We start from the raw sequence: 21577 nt of genomic DNA, 5'->3' as shown, positions 1-21577 counted from the left end.
TTAAGGCCTTTCTACATGGCCCTAATCTACCTTCTTAACCTTCTCTCATCTACTCCCTCCTCCTAGTTATATCCTGGGTATGAATTACTTTCTCCTTCTGACACAAGCTCTGTACTTCATCTCTATGCTTTAAGTCAGTAATCTCCAAAAGTTTTAGATTATTTAGCCCTAGTATAAAATACCTGAGCCTACTTATTTAACACTGTGCTAATATGTTTATTATAAAACAATCATAAAAATAGAAGAAAAAAGACATTTCAAGCAAATGAGGAAAAAATACATAAACAGATGTTTTAATTTTTTCTTCCTGTACACGGTGGATTGCTTTGGATATACTTCACTTTGAAAATCACTGATTTACATGAAAAGAACAAACCTCATAGAGTTTTTGTGAGAATTAAGTGCATCAATACATTTAATGCACTTAGAAGAGTGCTGGTCATGAAGGCCAAATTTAAATGTTAACTCTTCAAAGAATTATTTGAATACATCTCTTATGAGGTTGGGATTTCTCACTGTAGGAGGCGCTAATCCTATAGAGTTTAGCAAGAAGCCAAGCCTAAGAAGCCAAAATAAAGTGGCAACTTGGGAAGACTGGGTTTATGGAAAATGACTCAAAGGAAAAAAGATGTAATTATTAACCCCAAGAAAAATAAAGTGTACAAAAAGGAAATATAATCATACTATATTATCTGGCTCTACAGTACATGATGTTTACATAGGCCCAATCACACAAACACTGGCTGCAAATTTAACCAAAAATTGTGATATAAGTATATGGAAAAGATGGGGTGTTAACACAGCCCCTCAAATCCTCAGTTTTTATTAGCAAAAGGCTAAGGTTTAGGCACGTTACTTAATTTAAAACTTGCAGATACATATCAGAAGAAACAGCTAAAATATTTCAGTGATGATCTCTGAGGAATGTGACTGGAAAGGTAGAACACTTCCTTAAAGTTAAAAATTTTTAAATTAGGGTGCTTCAGTTGGTTAAGCGACTGCCTTCAGCTCGGGTCGTGGTCCTGGAGTCCCGGGTTCAAGTCCCGCATCGGGCTCCCTGCTCGGCAGGGAGTCTGCTTCTCCCTCTGACCCTCCCCCCTCTCATGCTCTATCTCATTCTCTCTCTCAAATAAATAAATAAAATCTAAAAAAAAAAAAATTTTTTTTAATTAATAGCCTCCCACAACTATTCACAGTTTACTATTTAATTTTAAAATTTTGTGTATGTATTACACCAATCAGATTTTTAAAATAAAGTCAATTTTTTTAAATTTTAAAATTAATAGCCTCCCACATAAAGATGGCAAGTTGAGTGTATATGTTCAACTCTACTCTCTCCAGAACTCTCAGTGACATACCAGAGAAAAGATGTAGAAAGGCACAGAAATCTCCCAGAAAGAAGAGGATAAGATCAGAAATTTAATGCAAGAGTTTTGGGAACCAAATAATAAGACTCCAGGGAGAAAGAAGGGAGAAAATGGAGGAAAAAAAAAATCAAAGAAATAATTCAAAACCTTTTCCTAGAACTGAAGAACATGAATTTTTAGACCGAAAGGGTCAAACAATGTCCAACAAAACAGACAAAGTATATCCAAACCAGGGCATATCAACATGAAATTTAATAACAAGAGGAAAAAAAGAGATCTTGCAAGCTTCTAGGGAGATAAAAAGAAGTTAAGTACAATGAGATCAGCAGTCTTCTCGATGGTTAACAGAAGTTAAAAGGCAAATGAAGCAAAGCCTTGAAAATTCTAAAAGAAACAATTTTATATCCAGTCAACCTATTCATGTAAAAGCACTTTACAACATGCCAAGGCTTTCATGCACTCTCAGGAATCTATGAGAAAATGTGTTCACATGAAACAAGAGAACCAACCAAAAAAAAAGGGAGGGGGACATGGAATTCAGGAAACAGGAAATCCAATGGTTCTATTTATCAGATGATATTAAGAGTGATTATGAGTTTCTTGGTTTTAGGAAGATGAAATCCACACAGGCATACATTTGCTTTTTGAAAATGTTAAAATAGTTCACGTGCTCTTAGATTTACAGAGTTTTGCTTTTACAGCAGTCTGAGGATAAAAGAGATTACAAGAGGTTTTAACTCTTACCTGCAGCACAGCGGCAAGTAAGTACACCACTATGAAGATCACGGTTAAAGAAGTGTGACCACTTTTCATCAAATGGATAGTGTAGAGGAAAATTAAATGTCCAGGAATCACAAGAAGCAGTAGAACCTGAGCAGACTTATTATTCACTCCTGTAGTAGAAAACGTAAAAGTTAAAACAAAATCCTATTTGGGTTACTAATAGGTCACAGTTGTTAAAATTTAAGGATTACTTTCGCATTACTATACTGTATAGCATCACATAAAATTCTGTTGCTAACAATACATTTCATTTCTTTGAAATTCTCATTATATGTCATATGCTAATTGAATGGCAGGAAGTTGATAAAAACTTGCTATGAAGAACACTGGTCAGACTTTAATATCTATCATAATAATAGAAGGAAGACAAAAGAAAAAACATAAAGTTCTTAAAGCACAGGAATGTTCTAATTTTACTTTTCTTTCAGAGTTCTTTCACTGATATTTCACTGGGCATTTCTGATCCTCATTCAGAAGTCAATAGTAACAAATGTAGTGATCCGAAGGAGCACCTGCACCCCAATGTTTATAGCAGCAATGTCCGTAATAGCCAAACTATGGAAAGAGCCCAGATGTCCACTGACAGATGAATGGATAAACGAGATGTGGTACGTATATACAATGGAATACTACTCAGCCATCAGAAAAAAATGAAATCTTGCCATTTGCAACAAGGTGGGTGGAACTAGAAGGTATTATGCTAAGTGAAATAAGCCAATCAGAGAAAGACAATTATCATATGATTTCACTCGTATGTGGAATTATGAAACAAAACAGAGGAGCATAGGGGAAGGGAGGGAAAAATAAAACAAGACAGCATCAGAGAGGGAGACAAACCAAGGGAGACTCTTAATCATAGGAAACAAACTGAGGGTTGCTGGAGGGGAGGGGGGTGGGGGGATGGAGTAACTGGATGACGGGTATTAAGGAGGGCACTTGATGTAATGAGCACTGGGTGTTATATAAGACTGACAAATCACTGACCTCTACCTCTGAAACTAATAATACACTTTATGTTAATTAACTGAATTAAAATTTTTTAAAAAGTCAATAATAACCTTTATTTTCATCAGAAAAGAAGTGACAAAATTGTGAGGTTTAATACTGCGGTCACAGTTTTTTGGTAGTCACTGCCTGGGTGACACAGGACACTATTCCTTGTTACAGAGGTTTTCCCTCTCCTCCTGTTTGTTTGGGATCAAATGCCTACATTCAGAAAATCCAAAAGGATTAATATAGGAAAGACAGTATATCTGTCTCTCTAAATCACCTAGCAATGCTTTCCTATGTATATAAGGTTCCTCCTCCCTGACTCATGAACAAGACATCCCAGAGAAAAGGATGAAAAAGAAAAAGTATACAAAGTTCCCCAGCAACTGCACAATTGATACACATGACTTTCTTTCACTGAGATTTAATGAACATAGTCTACTCTATTTAAAATCTACTCAGGTCTCAGGAATAAAAAAGTCACGTCAAACTGACAAAATATGTGTTCAGCAAATGTTGCCCGTCTCTATTCTCAGAGAATTATTCCTGATACACAATATGTAAAAATCCACAAGCACATACCTGGACCAAAAAAAGTTCTAAATGGGTAGTAACAACCTTTGGGTTCATCAGGCAATTCTCCTGGAACGCTATGTAAATGGAGGTAGGTAGAAATCCTGCTAGCCTGAATGGCCACCAAATTACCACCAATACCTGAAACATAAGGAAAAACAAAGCAGTTATCCTTATATTTTAAACAACTTGCATAAATTCAACCAAAGGCAAAGCTCTTCATGTTATAGCCTGGGCCAATAAAACAAACAAACAAAAAAGAATTCTTCTGAAATGTTGACTTATTTGATGTTGAGGTAGATATTCCAAAGACATAAAGTCATTGTTATGAAAGACTCATGCATTATTTTTTCAAATCTGACTCACTGACTGAAAGCAGACCAGACTAAATAATTTTTTTTTAAATTACTACCACAGCCAAGATATAAAGCTAGGTAGCAAGATGTTTAATGCTTACCACCTTAATGAGATGAAAAATAAGCTTGATTTTTTTCAAGTAGAGAAGGCTTGATATTTCTCTTCTCAGGTTACTAAAGAAATTGGTATCAGGGACTGAAAAAAATACTCAAGAAAGTCATCTTTCAGCCTTGACTATCCTCTCAAATACTTTACAGACCTGCCCTACAAGAGACAGGAAAGGAATTTCTCTTGGCAAAAAGAACATAAAACCAGATGGAAATCTGGAACTACGCAAAGGAAAGAAGGGTGCTAGAAATGTAAAATAAATCAGAAAATAAAAAAAGATATAATTTTCTCATTTTTAATCTCTTTAAAACAATAACTGGTCATTTAAAGCAAAAATAATAACAATGTATATAGGGCTTATAACAAAGTAAAATGTATGACAAAAAGAGCACATAAGAAAGAGAAGTGAAAATCCAAGTATACTGATGTAAGGTCCTTACCTTTTATGTAAACGGACTAGATTATTATTTGAAAGTATACTGTGATAAAGATATATTAAAAGCCCTAGATCAGTAGTTCCCAAAGTATGGTCTGGGGTCTGAAGGAAGGTTAGTTCTAGAAATCCTAACCAGAAGTCCCAGAAGGAGAGCTTCACAGTGCATATTAGCATGATAAAGGCTTTAAGAAATCCTGTAGTAAAGAAATCTATTTGACCTAATGTTTCCCAAACTTAATTGACCACAAAATCCATTTCTCAAGGTATACTATTAATCTCACAGAACTAGTATTCTTGTGAAATCTATTTCAGAAAATGCTACTAGTTCTGAGATGTTAATAAGTGTTAAAAGATATCCTTGTCACAATATCAACACTGATATGCCTTACTTTAAACAAAATGTGTATTTTTGTAACAAAACAGATAAATTAGCACTTATGGGGGGAGGGGGGAAGCACAGGCTTTGGAATCAAGCAGATCTGGATTTAAATGCTGAGTTACCACTTACTAGATGTGAGATGTTGGACACATTACTTTCTTATTGTGAGGATGAAATGATGTAACATGCATAAAAGACCTGCACGTTATCTGGCACACAGTAGGTACTCACTAATTATCAAATGATGGTGGTGATGATGGTGTGTTAATTAGGGACCCTTTAAATCGTACATCCTCTAGCACATTTAAAATGAAATTCAAGGGGCGCCTGGGTGGCTCAGTTGGTTAAGCGACTGCCTTCGGCTCAGGTCATGATCCTGGAGTCCCGGGATCGAGTCCCGCATTGGGCTCCCTGTTCAGCAGGGGGTCTGCTTCTCCCTCTGCTCTCTTCCCTCTCGTGCTCTCTGTCTCTCATTCTCTCTCTCTCAAATAAATAAAATCTTTAAAAAAATAAAATAAAATAAAAAAATAAAAATAAAATGAAATTCAATTCTCAAAAGTTCCACCTTTTTTGAGAACCATGAAATGAATCTTCTCTATCAATGTTTTTAATGAGTGGAATTTAACATAAAGTGAGCTCACTGTGATATTCAACTAGGAGACTCACATACTGAGATACAAAGATTTTACTATCATGAATACCATGGCTTCCAAGAAGAGCATTCCAGGGAAGCTCTAGAATTGTTTCTTACATAAGGTGAAATAACAGAAACACTGATTCAAACCTTACTAATGATGGGGTTGTTATAATTTAAATTTTTCACTGAAATGTTGGAAAATATAGCTCTAAGAGTATTGGTGGTGGTATTTATACTGGTGACTTCATCAACTAGTATTCACTGAAGAGGATTTGAACAGGTGGAAGAAAAGCAGTAATCATTCCAGGCAATGAAAATTAGGACTTTGTCGGGCCACGAAATAGGAATCTGGTTAGAAAGATAAAGGAAAAAGTTATACACATCCAAGAGCATATAGAGGGCTTTGAAAGCAAATCAGAAGAATTCAAACTTGATTTGACAGGCAGGAGGAAATCACTGATAAGTTCATCATCTTAAGACTGAAGTAATAAAAACAGTGTTTAAGGAAGACTAGCCTGCTGGTGACAGTTAATTGACATTGAACAGGGAGTGGGTCAGGAAAGCTACTTTATTACTTCAATGATGGCTTAAGTAAGACATTAGCAGACTATAATGCTGAGACATTCTTATACAAATAAGTGAACAAGTGAATTATGTTAATGGACAAATCGATGAGGTTTGGTCATTGTCTATTCAGAGAGGATGAAGGGCTGGGTTGATAGTTCCATGATTTTAAGGGTGGATGATGGGGGGACAGTGGCACCAGGAAAATTGGAAAGGGGATCTAGAGGGGAAATTTCTTCATGGACATTTTATAGCTACACAAAAATGTAAATGTTCAATTGAAATTTTAGGTATGAAGTTAGAGTTTGGGGAACTTGCCTTCATATAATATATTTTATTTTTACATATAAATATACAAAAGCAATTTATATAAATGTGTAGCACATCCTGTGACATGTTTTCCCTCAGGTAGAATTACTTTTTAAATTATATTGGTGTAAGCTGTACTAAAATCCAATATAATGACAGCCAGCCCAAAAGTCAGTATGACTAGATTAAAATGATCTTACTAAATGGAATTCCTACCAAAAAACCCTGTGAACCTAAATATTATAATTCCCATTTTATAGGTAAGAAAAAAATATAAGGCAGATCTTAAAGGGATCCACAGAGGAGTGATAGATTTTAATGAACTGAATTGACTTAAGCAATGCTTAAACCTAGCTAACTCTAATTGATCCACAAAAATTGACAGGGGCAGCAGCAAACCATGAGAGAGCAGATAAACCCAAAGTAAATGATAATCCAAAACTGAAATACCATATTTTGCCGCACTAATCTTAAAAATCAAGTGTGCTTGACTCTCAAACCAATATGAAGTAGTAAGAGTAAGAAACAGTTCTTTTCAAAACTAGGCTGTACATACTGAGAACAGGGAATGTCATTTCTACCATGAACACCAACCTGGGGGTGGCGGGAGAATGGAAGGGAGGGGGAGATACACCTCTTAAAATCTGAACCCTAAAATTCCTGTTCCCAACTAAGAGTACATATAATGATTTGATACCATTGTGAAAAGTATATCTAATTCTTACCATTAATAACTGGTGTGTAAACTACAATCCCAACCAAGTTTGGATCAGATACAGTTGTGTCCAGAATAAGGCCCCCAATGCTGAAAGACAGAAAATCATATAATTTAGGGAAGAGGAAAGAAATATACTAATTTTAAGCTGCTCTTTACATACAAACACTTCTACTCTAAAAAAAAATTTTTTTTAGACATTCAAAAAATAGAATAAAAAGGAAAAATACTTCAAGTAAAAATCAATGTCAACAGTGAAATGTTGAAAATAAAACATGGAATAAGCTATAGCCCTACATGTTAGGGCTCTCTTTCTGATCTCCAAGATATGTTCCTTATAAAAAGGAAAAGAATACGCTTTAGGTGCATTAAAATGTCTGGAAGGATATATAAGAAATTATTAACAATGCTATCTCTGGGTGGAGGGACTGACAGAAGACTGACGGTTATTTTATATCCTTCTGTATTTACTAATTTTTTAAGACCATGTGCATTTGTTGCTCTTACAATTTAAAAAATAGGTTTTTTTTTTTTTTTTTTTTAAGCAAGCTCTACACCCAACATGGGGCTTGAACTCACAACTCTGAGCCCAAGATCAAGAATCTCACACTCGGGGCGCCTGGGTGGCTCAGTCGGTTAAGCGACTGCCTTCGGCTCAGGTCATGATCCTGGAGTCCCTGGATCGAGTCCCGCATCGGGCTCCCTGCTCGGCAGGGAGTCTGCTTCTCCCTCTACCAACTTGAGCCAGCCAGGTGCCCCTAAAAAATAGTTTTTAAAAGAGTATTTCTTCATATTTGAAATCAGCAAGGCATCAGAGGGATCATTTTTATTGTGTGAAAACTAGATAGGTGTAGCATCTTATCACTGGAAAATTAAAATAATGAGTTGTAGCCATAGAAAGAGCTTATTTTGAGGACGGAGGTCTGGAAAAATAATATACAGTTACATAGTGACAAGCCATATACTTTGAATGTCTTGATGGGGCTTGGAGATTTTTTAAGTGTCCAAGACCAACACCAATTGGTAAACTTCAGCTTCTGGGTCTAAGTCCTATAAAACACTGCCAGTCCCTATACTCCGTGGGATCCTGTCGCCTAAATCTTCTAGGAAAATGCAATCTACATTACAGAAAAATAAACCCCATGTTATCAGAGAATGGGGTTGAAATATCAGATCAAATGTTCTACCACTACCTGATAGTTAACATTAGGAACTTATTAAATATTAATTTTTTAGTAAAATAAATGAATTGTGGCTTACTCTGCCTAAATTACTAGGATGTCCCATTAAAAGTTACATTGTAAAGTCCCAAAGTAGTCATCCTTAGCAGTATTTTAATATTTAATATTTAAGCTCTAATTTTAAAAATATATATATTTCATAGAACAAAACGAGTTATGTGTCAAAGAATAAATTTCTATGCCAGAACACATAGGTTCATGCCGTGACCATAACATGAACACTTGCTAAAACACATCTTAAAATGTTTTTATGACCCAGGTAATAAAATATTATAGAAAAATTAGAAAAGACTAAAAGAAGAAAATAAGAATCAACCTCAGTGCTATCACTCAGCGTTATACTGTTAGCATCTTGGTATATAGCCTCCCAGACATTTTTAAACACATAGATTTTTAAAAATAAAAACTCACATTGTAGAAGTAGTTCTCTCTTCACTTTTATTAAATTTTATTCTTATCGAATAAACATATGTACATTATTTAAAAAGTGAAAGTACCACAAAGTTTAATAGTCCCCAACCCCCAGCACCTGTTCTCCACTATCAATTCTTTTCAACTTCTTTAGCTGTTTCTTCTGGTGTTTAATGCTATATTTCTAAGTAACATGTTTATACTGTGATTTCTTGATTTTAATTTTAGACATTAACCTAATGACCTCCACTGTGACAGATGAGGATTTAATCTCACTTGTCCTTCCCCTCGCCACTTTGGATCCTTCATAATTCTCTTCCTCCCCTTATCCGACCAACTTGGTTATATAATTTTGGGTGAAAAAGATTTAGGGTTTACTTTATTATAACAATGGAATCATTATTCACAACTGAGCCACCAAGTGTATTATTAGATTTCCTCACTTTTACTTGTTGCTTTGGCCCATATTTTTCCTAATTTTGGGGGTACTTATTACTAATTTGGTTTCAACTTTCTAACAAAGTTAGTGAAATGCCTCTGAATACAGTCAAACTCATCAGGTAACTGATCAATTCCACTTTTGTTTCTTAGAGACATTCCTCCTTAAGTCCTCTGTCCTCCTGCCAACCTGGATGGTGGCCTCTAGGCCTACTACATGGCTGTCACCCTGCACCTTCCCTTCAGTCTCCCACGCTGGGTTTTGGTCTGTGTGCCATGACCAAGTCCCAACATTTCATAGGACCCTATTGCCTGAATCTTGTAGGAAAAAGCAATCTACATCACAGAAAAATGAATCACATGCTCTCATGGAATGGAATGGGTTTCCTCATTCCTGTGTCACCTTCTTTCTTGATTTATTTCTTCATTTTGATAGACCATATCTTCTACTAGCATTTATAGGAAAGGGCATATGGGAAGCAAACTTTTTGAGATCCTGCATGTCTGAAAATTCCTTGATTCCACCCTTACATTTGGTTGACACAACAACCACACCTTATGTTCAAAATACTCTCCCTTGAAAATTTTGAAGGCATAACTTTAGATGTTGCTATTGGACATCATTCAGATTCCCAATGCTTTATATATAACTCATCTTTTTTCTCTAGAATATTTTGGGATTTGTAGTAATGTCCTTTGATTTGGGTCTCTCCTGCTATTCACTGTGCTAGGTAGTCAATGGGCCCTTTCAATCTGGAAGCCCATGGTCTTCAGTCCTGGGGAATTTTCTTATATTATTTCTTCAATAATTTCTTCTTATTGTTTGCCTCCAGGTGCCCACCTCTGTTTTCTGCTCTATTTTCCAGAACAGTTCCTCAGCTCTATCTTCTAACTTTTCTGAATCTTTTGTTTCTGCTATTTATACATATTCTTTTTTTTTTTAAGATTTTATTTATTTAGGGGCGCCTGGGTGGCTCAGTCAGTTAAGCATCTGCCTTCCGCTCAGGTCATGATCCCGGAGCCCCACACTGGGCTCCCTGTTTCTCCCTCTCCCTCTGTCCTTGCCCCTGGGCTCATGCTCTCTCTCTCTCCCTCTCAAATAGATAACAATCTCTTAGAAGATTTTATTTATTTATTTGAGAGAGAGTGAGCAGGAGGAGGAGCAGAGGGAGAGTGACAAGCAGACTTCTTGCTGAGCACAGAGTCCAACGTGGGGCTCGACCCCAGGACCCTGAGATCACGACCTTCGCCAAAATCAAGTCCGTCGCTTAACTGACTGAGCCACTCAGGTGCCCCTATATAGTCTTCATTCCCAAGAGCTCTTCCTATTTTTCAAATCCTCCTTATTAGAGCATTCTGTTCTTGCATTATGGATGCCATAGATTCTCCTACTGCTCTGAGGACACTGATGAGTTTTTTGAGGTCTTTCAACTCCCCCTGCACTTTCTTTGAATACCATTTTTCTGCTTTCTGTCTTTCATGTTAGAAGCCTTAATCAAACGTCTGGGGATCCTTTTGCTGTCCGCTCCCCTGGAAGGGGCACTGCAGAGCACACTTGGAGCTCTCTGTGTACAGAGGCAGAGCTCGTCAGCAGGTAGGCCTTCTGAAGAAGCATCAGGTGGCCAAGCAGCTCGCTCACTAAAGGACCCACAAGGGTCAATATCCACAAGTTTTTCTTCCGTGCTGATGAGCTTCCCCAGAAAAGAATTATTCTAATTTTTTTTGCCTGGGGGTAGAGGCCTGACTGCCAGCATTCCAGGAGCAAAGAAGAGGAAGTGGGATAGGGGTTTTCACTGTTCAGCATCTAGATTTTCACTTAATCTTATTTTTCCTACAGTGTGTAACCCACGCCTCACGTGTGCAGGTGTTTCCAAGTCCACAGCCTCTCTGATTCAGTTTCCGAGTTAATTCTTGTCTTCTGCCAAGGTGGGAGGGGGCGGTCACCTGGGTAGTCAAGCTGCAGAAGGGCTTTTAGGATCTAATTGCTTCTTACATAAACTTTCAACATCTTCTTCATTTTGGCTCTGAGAAGTACTTAGTGCCTCTATTTCCTCCTCCTTTTTGGGTTTCTGAGGCTCAGATCTCAGATCCGCCTGCTCCTTATGGGTGTCTTCTGGCCCTGCAGGAGGTTAGGTTTTAGCTTTTTCCATTTTGCTAGTTCAGTTAAAAATCATCCGATTCCTGGGGCACCTGGGTGGCTCAGTCATTAAGTGTCTGCCTTCGGCTCAGGTCATGATCCCAGAGTCCTGGGATCGAGCCCCGCATCGGGCTCCCTGCTCCGCGGGAAGCCTGCTTCTCCCTCTCCCACTCCCCCTGCTTGTGTTCCCTCTCGTGCTGTCTCTCTCTCTCTCTCTGTCAAATAAATAAATAAAATTAAAAAAAAAAAATCATCCGATTCCAATTTTACTAATTCTGTCGAATCTTGCACCTGCTGGCCTCTCTGCTCCCCTTCTGTCTTTGTGGTTTACAGCTTTTCTGTTCTATTACTGTCATTTTAGTAGTTTCAGGAGGAAGAAGATAAATGTGTGTCAATATACCATGTTTAACAGGAAATTCATACTCTCTTCTAGCTTGCTCTTTCCACCAAATGTACAGTGAACATCTTTCCATGTCAATAAAAATGTTGCAATGTTATTTTTAGTGGCTAATATTCCATTTTGTGACTACACTACAATTTATTTGACCGATACCTGGTTGCTAGACCTCTAAGGTGGTCTCTTTCTTTTTTGTTGTTAAAAATTCCACTATGATGAGGATCCTTACAACTTGATCTTTTGCAAATATCCTTAATTATATCCTGTGTCCTGTTGGAGTGGAAGTAGTCAAATGGTATGTCCATTTCTAAGGCTTTCTGATACTTATGTGAATAACTTACTATTAAAAATAAGTAAAGTCAGGTTAACACATAAACACACACAGAGAGAGAGACACCACTAAACCTTACTCATCAATCTGGTAAGGATTTGATTGGAAAAAAGTCTGAAACTGGTCTACTGATTTCAGTAACTCCTGGGGCTAATATCCCTATTACCTGTGATAATAAAGACCTGGCTATATAAGATTATTGAACCAAGAAATAAAAACAGGCTGCTGATGTTTTAGTATATACACAGATATGGGCATATAGAACACACGCACACACACACATTTTAATACTAACCTACTTATAATCATAGCTGTTATGACAGGCTCCCAGCCTGAGTGGAGAACTGTCCTTGTGGCTGGATGTTTGGCAGCTATTATAATCCATATAGGAGTTAGAGCCAAGAAAAAGACACCAACTAACGGAGAAATGTAGTAATAGTTGTCTAAAATTAAAAAAGAGACAACATTTCAATCTCTCTTCTAATCATGTAGCAAATGTAGATATTAAAAGTACAAGTTTCCCGGGAGATAGGATATTATCCAACATATTCACAGGCTATATATTTTCTCTAAACTTCACACAAATTTAAAACTATAGATAAGGTAAAAATATTAAATACTATAATAGAAAACGAGTACATTAATTCAATAAACGTTTACTGAAATAGCTATCTGAGCTGGATGAGAATTGCACTAATAACAGTAAGGGCAACAACAGTAAAAAAGCCAACATTTATTTAGCTATTATTTACCAAGTACTGTGCTAAATGCTTTTTAGGCATCATCTCATGTGACCGTCCTCACAAGTATGAGGTAGATACAGCCATTTCTATTTTATGGAGAAACTGAAGCTTAGGAGCTTAAGAATACGGCTAAGAATAGCAAGAGTCAGGAGAAGACAGCATCTGACACCAAAGTTAGTAACTCTTAACTCTAAAGTCAAATGGGATATTATTTTTACCCACAAGGATCTTTATAGTACAAGCATTCCAAGGAATATTGGCCAATCAATTGATAATAGATATCCCCCCAATACTAAAGAGTGTTCCAAGCTCCAAAATAAAATAGAAAAACTAAGTTTAATAAAGGTAAACACCTCTCTTCACTGCTGAACTTCTCAGAACCCTTCATAAGCTAAGATAGAACACAGTACAATGTGTTAACCATAGTTTGGCCAGACCACCTAGTTTCCACATCTCGGTGTTATAACCTACCTTGGACAAGAAATTTCACTTCTATAAACTTCAATTTCCTTATGTATAAAATGGCAATAATAACAGTACCTATTTCATGGAGTTATTGTGAGTCTTAAAATAATGAGTACATGTAAGTAGAATAGTACCCAGGCAGCTAGCTAACATTCATCGAACGCTTACTATCATCATAATTGCCATTGCCACTATCATTAACATCTTGCTATTTGGAACACACTGAGATAGCAGATTGCCAGGACTTTTTTATAACCCCTTTGTGGTAAACTGTCTTACTTGATCACAATTATTCATTCTCTCTCCATTCTTGTTATGTTTCCCTATAGAGTGAATATATTTCTCTGCCTCATTGACTTTGGGCTTAGCTATTTGTCTTGCTTTGTAGACATGCTGTATGTCACCTCTGAACAAAATTTTAAGTGCTTTCAGAAATGACTAGAATAGATAGAGATATATGGGTAGATATTAGCAGTCTTCAGACACTAGACAACAAGCACTGCAAGACTGTGATCCTTGAGAGAAGGGAAAGAAATGAGATAAGCCCTATGACAGCCTCAGCTTTTTGACTAAAGCTGTGTCCCAGACCACAGTGCAGGAAGGGAAAACTCCAGCAGAGTAAGGCTAGGGCAGCAGGAATTTATAGGATAAAATACTGCAGAAGAGGAAGCTCTCAGAGACGGAGCTTGTGAACTGAATACTAAGCCATGCATGCATAGGGTGAACTCCACAAGGCTAGGTCAAGAATAATTGTGTAGTTGTAAGCTGAAAAATTCCCAGAGTTTACAGAGGACTGGAAGTCATTCAAAAGCCAATCCTGTAGAGAGGAGAGGCCTCTTCAAACATTGAGAACATTCATTAAAGACCTGAGAAGAGTCACATCTTAGTAGTAGGACCAGCCCTAGTGTAAAGTCTACTCAAGATTGGCTCCATAAAGCTTGAAACCAAGACTTGTAAGGCTCAAGCTAATCTACAATTAACTGCCTACAAGAACAAAGTCAAACACGTTGTAAAGAAAAACAAAACAATTGAGCACTTAATGTTATTACATTCATAATGTCTAGCATCCAACCAAAAATTATTTTGAAGTGTCTGGAATAATATTTAGTCACATTTACAAACTTAGTTAATTACCCTAAGACATTCTATTGACCATAGACATTTCTCATGTCTCTCAAAAGTTTCCAAGTACTTACGATAATCTTTATAAATCTAATAAATTAAATGTACAAATATGGCAAGTCTTTAAGTTTTCATAAATATTCATATAATGCATACAATTTTGGAATATTTATATTTAAAAGTCACAAGAATAAGTCAATTACTTAATTACAAATTTAAGATAGAATTAGAAGACTGACATGTTTCTCTGATGGGCTAAGTTACAAGTATATTTGAAAATATATGTTTTGCCTCTTTAGCATAAAACCATTAATACCATGAATTTGATTCTCAAATATTTTTATACTTAATTCTAAATATCCCCAGGAATAAAATTTGCCTACCCCTTCTTGAAAGAGTAACACCATCCCAAAACATTTTTGGTAATATCATTTTAGCTGATCAAGGTGTTACTAAATTTTTCTGGCACCTCACAAAATTCTTCAATCTTTATCCAGAATCTTATCTTTGATTGAACTTTGTATTTCCTCATCTTAAGATATTTAAAGATCTCTCACCTATGACTAAAAATGTTTGAACCAGCTAGAAACTCAGAAAAGTAAGGATGGAACAGCTAAAGTGGTTCAAATTGCTGTGATTCCACTTAACTGCCAAACATAATAGCCACCTTTCTGATTCATGGCTTGTACCTTCTATTAGATTGTGGGTGGCGTTTTGCAACAACTTTACATAATTTCATTAACAACATTCATTATTCTTACCCTAAATTCTTTTGAAATATGTAGCTGCTATAAGTGACACTCTTATATGTCAGCTGTTTGTGTGTGAGCAACAAAGGGCCATGGTAAGTTATCAATTTTTTTTAAATGCCCTCCCTTATAACTATCAGAATGTTCTCACTAAATTGACCTTCCAGGAATCACTCTAAACTAAGATGGTGAGTGCTGAAAATCTCTGAGGAAGACTGACATGCAAGATAGATTTAGATTCTACTCATATCACCACTCACATCCAGGCAGTGATATTCTAGAAGGCCCAGTAAATAACCAGCTGGCATCCCTGTTAGTTTCCACAGACTGAAGCAACCTGAGGCTGACCCTGACTCTGCTCTTATGGCTTCAACTAAGCCATCTTTTTAACCTCGAAGAATGAGAAATCAATCAACGTTCTGCTTCTCAGATCTTGCCTAAAAAAGAGAAAAGCTGACAGTTTTTCAAATCAATAACATCATGTACATCCCAGAATTAGATAGCCATGTAGTTATAAATAATTGAAAAAGAGTTTTTAAAATCCTCTTAAAAGTATGCAAACAAGAAGAAAGAAAGGGCAGCAATCATTGTGTACAGGTATTTTGGTTCCTGGCCTAACTTCTTCCTTTTAATAGCTTTTTTAAAATTACTATTGTTTAAACATTACCATATGAATGAATGCCTTTATATCTTCTTGGCAAGTCATACCAAAGCATATCATAGTCCAGAGCTTAGATTACCTTCTAAACTAACTTTCAATTTTTGCTTCTATTTCAAGACCTTTCCTAGCCATATGCTGCCATTTTAACTTTTCTGTAGGGATACTAATCCCCTGATACTTTCTGCTAAGGCAAGATACTCTTCCAATATTTCCCTAATACTATGTCCTCACTGAAAGGGTCATTTTTTTGGTTACAATCTATTCTGTTATTGGACAAAGAATACAGCAACATCATTCAGAAAGATATCTATCTTCTATTTCCATGTGTGTACCACTTCCTGAATAGCTTCTACTCACATTAACTGGATAGCTTTCAAAAGAAATAAAGCATTTCACCAAGTGTTATTTATTTAATATCCATTTATGTATATGGCCCTATGGGATGCTGATAGATTTAAAAAAAAAAAAAAAACATAAAATTTTGTCCTCAGAAGCTTATACGCTCATAAATGAAGGTACTACATTTACACAAAAAGCTATAATGACCAGTAAAATGTAAAGAACGTTACAAGAGATATATCAGTGAAGGACTACTGGAATTCAGAGGAGGAAAAGATCAATTAACATTAGAGAAACGTGTGAATTTAGCATTGAAAATGAGGCCTCTGACTGGCCTTAATGAAGGGGAAGGGAATGAGAGAAGAAAGAAAAGAGAAAAATCATGGCTGATGTATGAGAATCAGTAACTGGGTAAGTCTGGCTGGAGCGGGGAGGGCATTGGAAGATACATTTCTGTCAACTCCCAGAGGTTTAACACAAGGCTAAAACTTTAACTTTGTTAACTGAGCAACCAAGACTTAAGTGACTATACAAAATAAAGTCAATAGGAATAAACAAAGCTCTGGGCTTATTTTGTCCTTTTTGTGGAGAACTGGCCAGGTGAAAAGAGGAAAAATCCTTTATTTACTTCAGATATCAGAAATCAGCAAATTTTATGAGGGCCGAAAGAAAAGTAACACATTGAATGGATGTAGAATGAGCTTCAGTACATGCATCAAAACTAACAAGAGAAGAGGGGAGCTGTTCCAAGTCATTCTAAGTATCCAAAATTCTAGGTGGGGACTTATGACTTTTCTCAATGTCCAGTTCTTTGGGAGCCATGTAATACTGTACAGCCTCTGTTTGTAACAAAAACCTATAGCTGCCATGAAATCCTCTTATCTCTAAAGACTGCTAAGTGTTTCCAACATAATTCAGGAATTGAACTTTGTTTCCAAGAACTAGGCAGCACAGCAGGATGAATAGGGTCTCAGAATTTAAACGTGACTATTCCCAACCTTTATATTCAGAATACCACTAACACTGTGCTGATCTTATGAGGCCCCCTAGTGCTCATAATGTAGACACATTATAATCCAACACTGACCCCAGAAAAACCCTTCATGGTTAAATCAACTATAATTAAAAAAAATAATAATAAAATTTTAAAAAATCAGCACACATTATTTTCCCCAAAAGTTTATGTATCTTCTGAAATTTCATAATACTGAGTCTGTATCATTATAACAATTGTCATACTTACTAGGATAACATTCTTCAATGGCATTCTCTTTCTTTCTTACTACTCAGACTTCAACTGAGGAGACACCCTGGTATTCAACCAGCAGCTGAGAAATGTGTTACAAATGACTTCATGGTAATTTGAGCACCCAAGTCGGCAAATAATATACCTTTTCTGTTTATGTATATAAGGCAACCCATCCCAGAAACACTGCCAACCTTCCAGTCCCATCCCCACCCACCCTCAATGTTCCTGGCAAGACCCATAGGATAATAATAGGTAGAAATCCTTCACCCTCTTCTGCTTTCCCCATCCTTTCTCCTCCCCACTCCTCCTCACAGGGGAGAGACTTGTCTAACTGGTAAGACTAAGGAAAGGGGCACTAACTTGTCTTTTGGGATCCAGCCTATTGATGACAGTCTCCCTTTCCCAACACAGTAGGCAGCCCATTTCTGTGGGGAGCTGCCTGCCTATGAGTGGGTAAATGAGTAAAATAATACAGTAGGAGAAGAATATTAAGTCACATTCTCTAATACTAGCCATATTTTAATCTCTGACATCAGCATAAATTTCTAACTTGTATAAAATAGAGGGAAAAAGTATGACTAATTATCACCCCAACAATAAATTGAAGAAGATTATCCCTTTACTAATATAACTCATTTTCTGTCCTTTATTTGACTGGAAGAGAAAAGAATCAAACATTACCCTGAATATACTTGTACATACAACATTCCTTGTATATTTCACAACAACAATGAAAACCCAAGACCTATATGAACAAGATCTTATTACACTTAGGCTATTGATCATTTATTGTCTTCTACCTTGCTGAGGAAATGAGAAGAATTTTCCTTGAACATCAAGTTTTATTGACTATTATTTTTATGCCACTCATTAAATATTTTAAGGTAATTTTATATACTAAATGAAGCTTCCCTTAATAAATGACTGATTGCCTTTGTTAGGTTAAAGCCCTTTCTTTAGTTCAAAAACATATATCTGAGACTTACTTCTTCAAACCAAATGTACTTTAGGCTTATTTTAAAGTATACCATAAATCTGTATAGAACCCACAGAATATATGAGGATATATGAATAAATGTTTGCTTCTGGCTTGGCTTATAAACTATCTTTTTTTTCCTTGTAGTATTCTGTGGATTTCTCTTTTCTTTCTTTCTTTTTTTTTTATTTAGCATCTAAAAAAATAAAACCATAGCCAACTTCTAGCACTAAACCAATGCTCATAAATCATATTCATTTACATTGATAATAACTTGTATTAAAACAATTCATTAGATTCTATATATAATCTATCACAATTATCAGGAATTATATCTATATAATTATTATATAATATTATTGACATCATAATTACAATCTGTCACTATTATCAGGAATTATATAATTAATATATAATATTATAATTATATATATAATATATGTATGTATACATGAATATATGATGTCTCCAACTTTACACAACATACAGGCTAATTTTCATGGTAACTTTTTTGTTGCTGTTAATTGCCATGTTGGTTTCTGATAGGGGGACAATCACTAAATTTCAAGCACTGCTATAACCTTATGTTCTGGGACAGTAGTACAATGCATATATCAGAACACTGTGGGTTGACTCCTCACTGCCTACACACTTAGCAAAAGGGCAGAATTCATAGGATATATATGACCTGTGTTCAACCTTCCCAGCAGCAGTGGGTAACATACATAACCTCTATGAGCCTCAGTTTTCTCATCTGAAATTAGAGCTGATAATCCTTATCTTATATCGTTTTAAACTCCATAAGAAGAAAAAAAAAAATGTGAGAAAAAATATAGGAGAACCACAACAAATAGTAGGTATACAACAAATGGCAGTTACTGTTCTAATCAGTCTCAACCACAGTTGTACTATAGAGGAAGGCCACCAGGAATTCATGGCATTGTTGCAACAGTATTTATTTAAAGAGACTCTGAATAGCACATTATATTTCATTTCAAGTTAACTTACCAAGACAGGAGTACAAACCCTGACTTATCCAGGCTAATATGGCAAGAGTTATGAGGTCGCCGAAACTAGCAGCAATGGGCGTAGCAACGTTATCAGGATTTATGCCAGTCTTCTTTGAACCAACAATAACCCCAACCATTATTATTCCTGGAAGAAAGAAAACTCATTACTTTTTATGCTATGATTTAGAGAAAATCAATCCCCTAAATACTTAAATATAAAGGCTAGACAAACAGCACGTCAGTTCCAGTTAGACTGCTTAGATAAGCTGACTAAAGCAAACAAAACATTTTACTCTAATGCTTTGGCAAAATGCCTTTCAACAAATTCCAAGTAGGGATCATAGAAGATTTGAGAAGTTCAGCGTTGCATTTAGAGACCCGAAAAGCTACTGTAAGATAAAATTAAAGCTAAAGTTTCAAATTTAATAACATGTACGTCTCAGATGTAATATATTTGTGTGTATCAAACCTGAAGATTTTATTTTAACTTTCAAAGTATGAAAATGTCAAAGAAAGGTGAGTCATATTTATATGCACAGCAATTGGGAAGAAGACCAAAAAAACAGATTTGTCTACATGGTGGTAGCCAGAATGCTTGCTTCATTTTATTTAAAAGTGATGAAGCATTAAGAGGAGGGAAATAATTAAAATTTGAACACTGAAGGTCAAAACACAAAAAGCAGTCTCTAAAGGATATTCTTTTTTTTTTTTTTTTTAAGATTTATTTATTTATTTTGAGAGAGAGCGAGCACAAGAGGGAGGGGCAGAGGGAGAAAGGAGAAAGAATCTCAAGCAGACTTCCTGCTGAGCGCGGAGGCTGATGCGGGGCTCAGTCTTACAACCCCGAGATCATGACCTGAGCCGACACCCAGAGTTGGACACTTAACCAACTATGTCACCAAGGTACCCCTAAGGATATCCTTTAAAGCCAAAGTTTCTATCTACAAACTTCCAACTAGAGAATAAAAGATGAAAATATGACTGTGTACTTGTACTCCTAAATATTTATTTTCTTGAATCATAGAAATGGTGAGGGAGGATGATAACATTTATATCCATACCCAGTGGTACACATTTTCTCATGCCAAAATTTAGAGGATGCAGTGCAGAGAATATTTAAGATTAGTGCACTTATGTGCTAACCATAAACCAGTATGGAAGCCTAAATGTGGCTATAGGAAAAAAATCAACAGAATCTTACTGCATTTTTAGACTGACAATGACTCAAAATGATTTTATTCTAGCACACTCATTTTATAGATAATAAAACTGAGGTCCTGGGACTAGGTTTTAAGTTCCTGCTTAAGGTCACAGAACTTGTAACTCTAGTCCAGTGTTTTCTACCACCCCATAAAGCCAAAATTATTAAAAGTAGAATTTTTGTCTTGCTTTGAATAATGTCTCACTTCTTATATTCTGGAGACATTTTCAATGTATAGACTCACCTTTCCCATAATATTGTTATATAAAAAAAAAAGCAATAGCAGAAAAGTTTTTAAAATGCATTAAGTAATAATCAAGATGTAATCATATAGAATTCTTTTTTCAAAGTCAGCACATTTAAAGATTGATATGGAAAGTTCTCCTGGGACAGAATGCCATCCGTATCTTTTCAGCTGAAAACAAATATTTTGCCAGCATGGACCAGTGGAAAGAGCTGGGAGTCAGGAAACAGGCTGTAATTCTGCAAACAAGCTGATGAAATTGGACAAGTCACCTTACCTGGGTCAGTTTTCTCACTGACAAAAGGTGGTTAATAGTATCTGCTCTACATAAAGGTCAAGCTATCATAAAATTAGAATACACATTTTTCAAAGTAAGAAACCTTAAGCAAATGTATTTTAAAAGTCTGAATTCTTATGATTTTGAAAAACCTAGGCAATAAAATAGGTTTTATTGAAAACTTTTAAACAATTCTTTCTAAATGAAACCAGATTGGAAAGAAAACAGAAGTAAATGAACTTAAAGAAAAAGAAGCTAATGCTTTAGGGGTTTTTTTTGTTTGTTTGTTTGTTTTTGTTTCTTACCAGAAATTAACTTCCCAGTAGCTTAACTTCACCCTGCTTTGGCCAGTGCTGAGTTCTGGTAAT

General features: G+C 35.9%; 1 protein-coding gene across 1 annotated transcript in view; it reads right to left on the bottom strand.

Moving 5' to 3' along the window:
* Positions 1–21577, bottom strand: part of SLC41A2 (solute carrier family 41 member 2) — an 85393-nt gene that overhangs the window by 28084 nt on the left and 35732 nt on the right. Inside the window, exons 5-9 of the mRNA XM_021687591.2 lie at positions 19486–19632; positions 12469–12616; positions 7229–7308; positions 3723–3854; positions 2112–2260 (exon numbers count right to left, since the gene is read on the bottom strand). Of these exons, the coding sequence (XP_021543266.2) occupies positions 2112–2260; positions 3723–3854; positions 7229–7308; positions 12469–12616; positions 19486–19632 (656 nt within the window). The remainder of the gene's footprint in view (positions 1–2111; positions 2261–3722; positions 3855–7228; positions 7309–12468; positions 12617–19485; positions 19633–21577) is intronic.

Source organism: Neomonachus schauinslandi, chromosome 5 (assembly GCF_002201575.2).
Source record: "Neomonachus schauinslandi chromosome 5, ASM220157v2, whole genome shotgun sequence".
Lineage (NCBI taxonomy): Eukaryota > Metazoa > Chordata > Mammalia > Carnivora > Phocidae > Neomonachus > Neomonachus schauinslandi.
The sequence above is the reverse complement of the archived record's forward strand: the minus strand, read 5'-3'. Positions and strand labels throughout refer to the sequence as shown.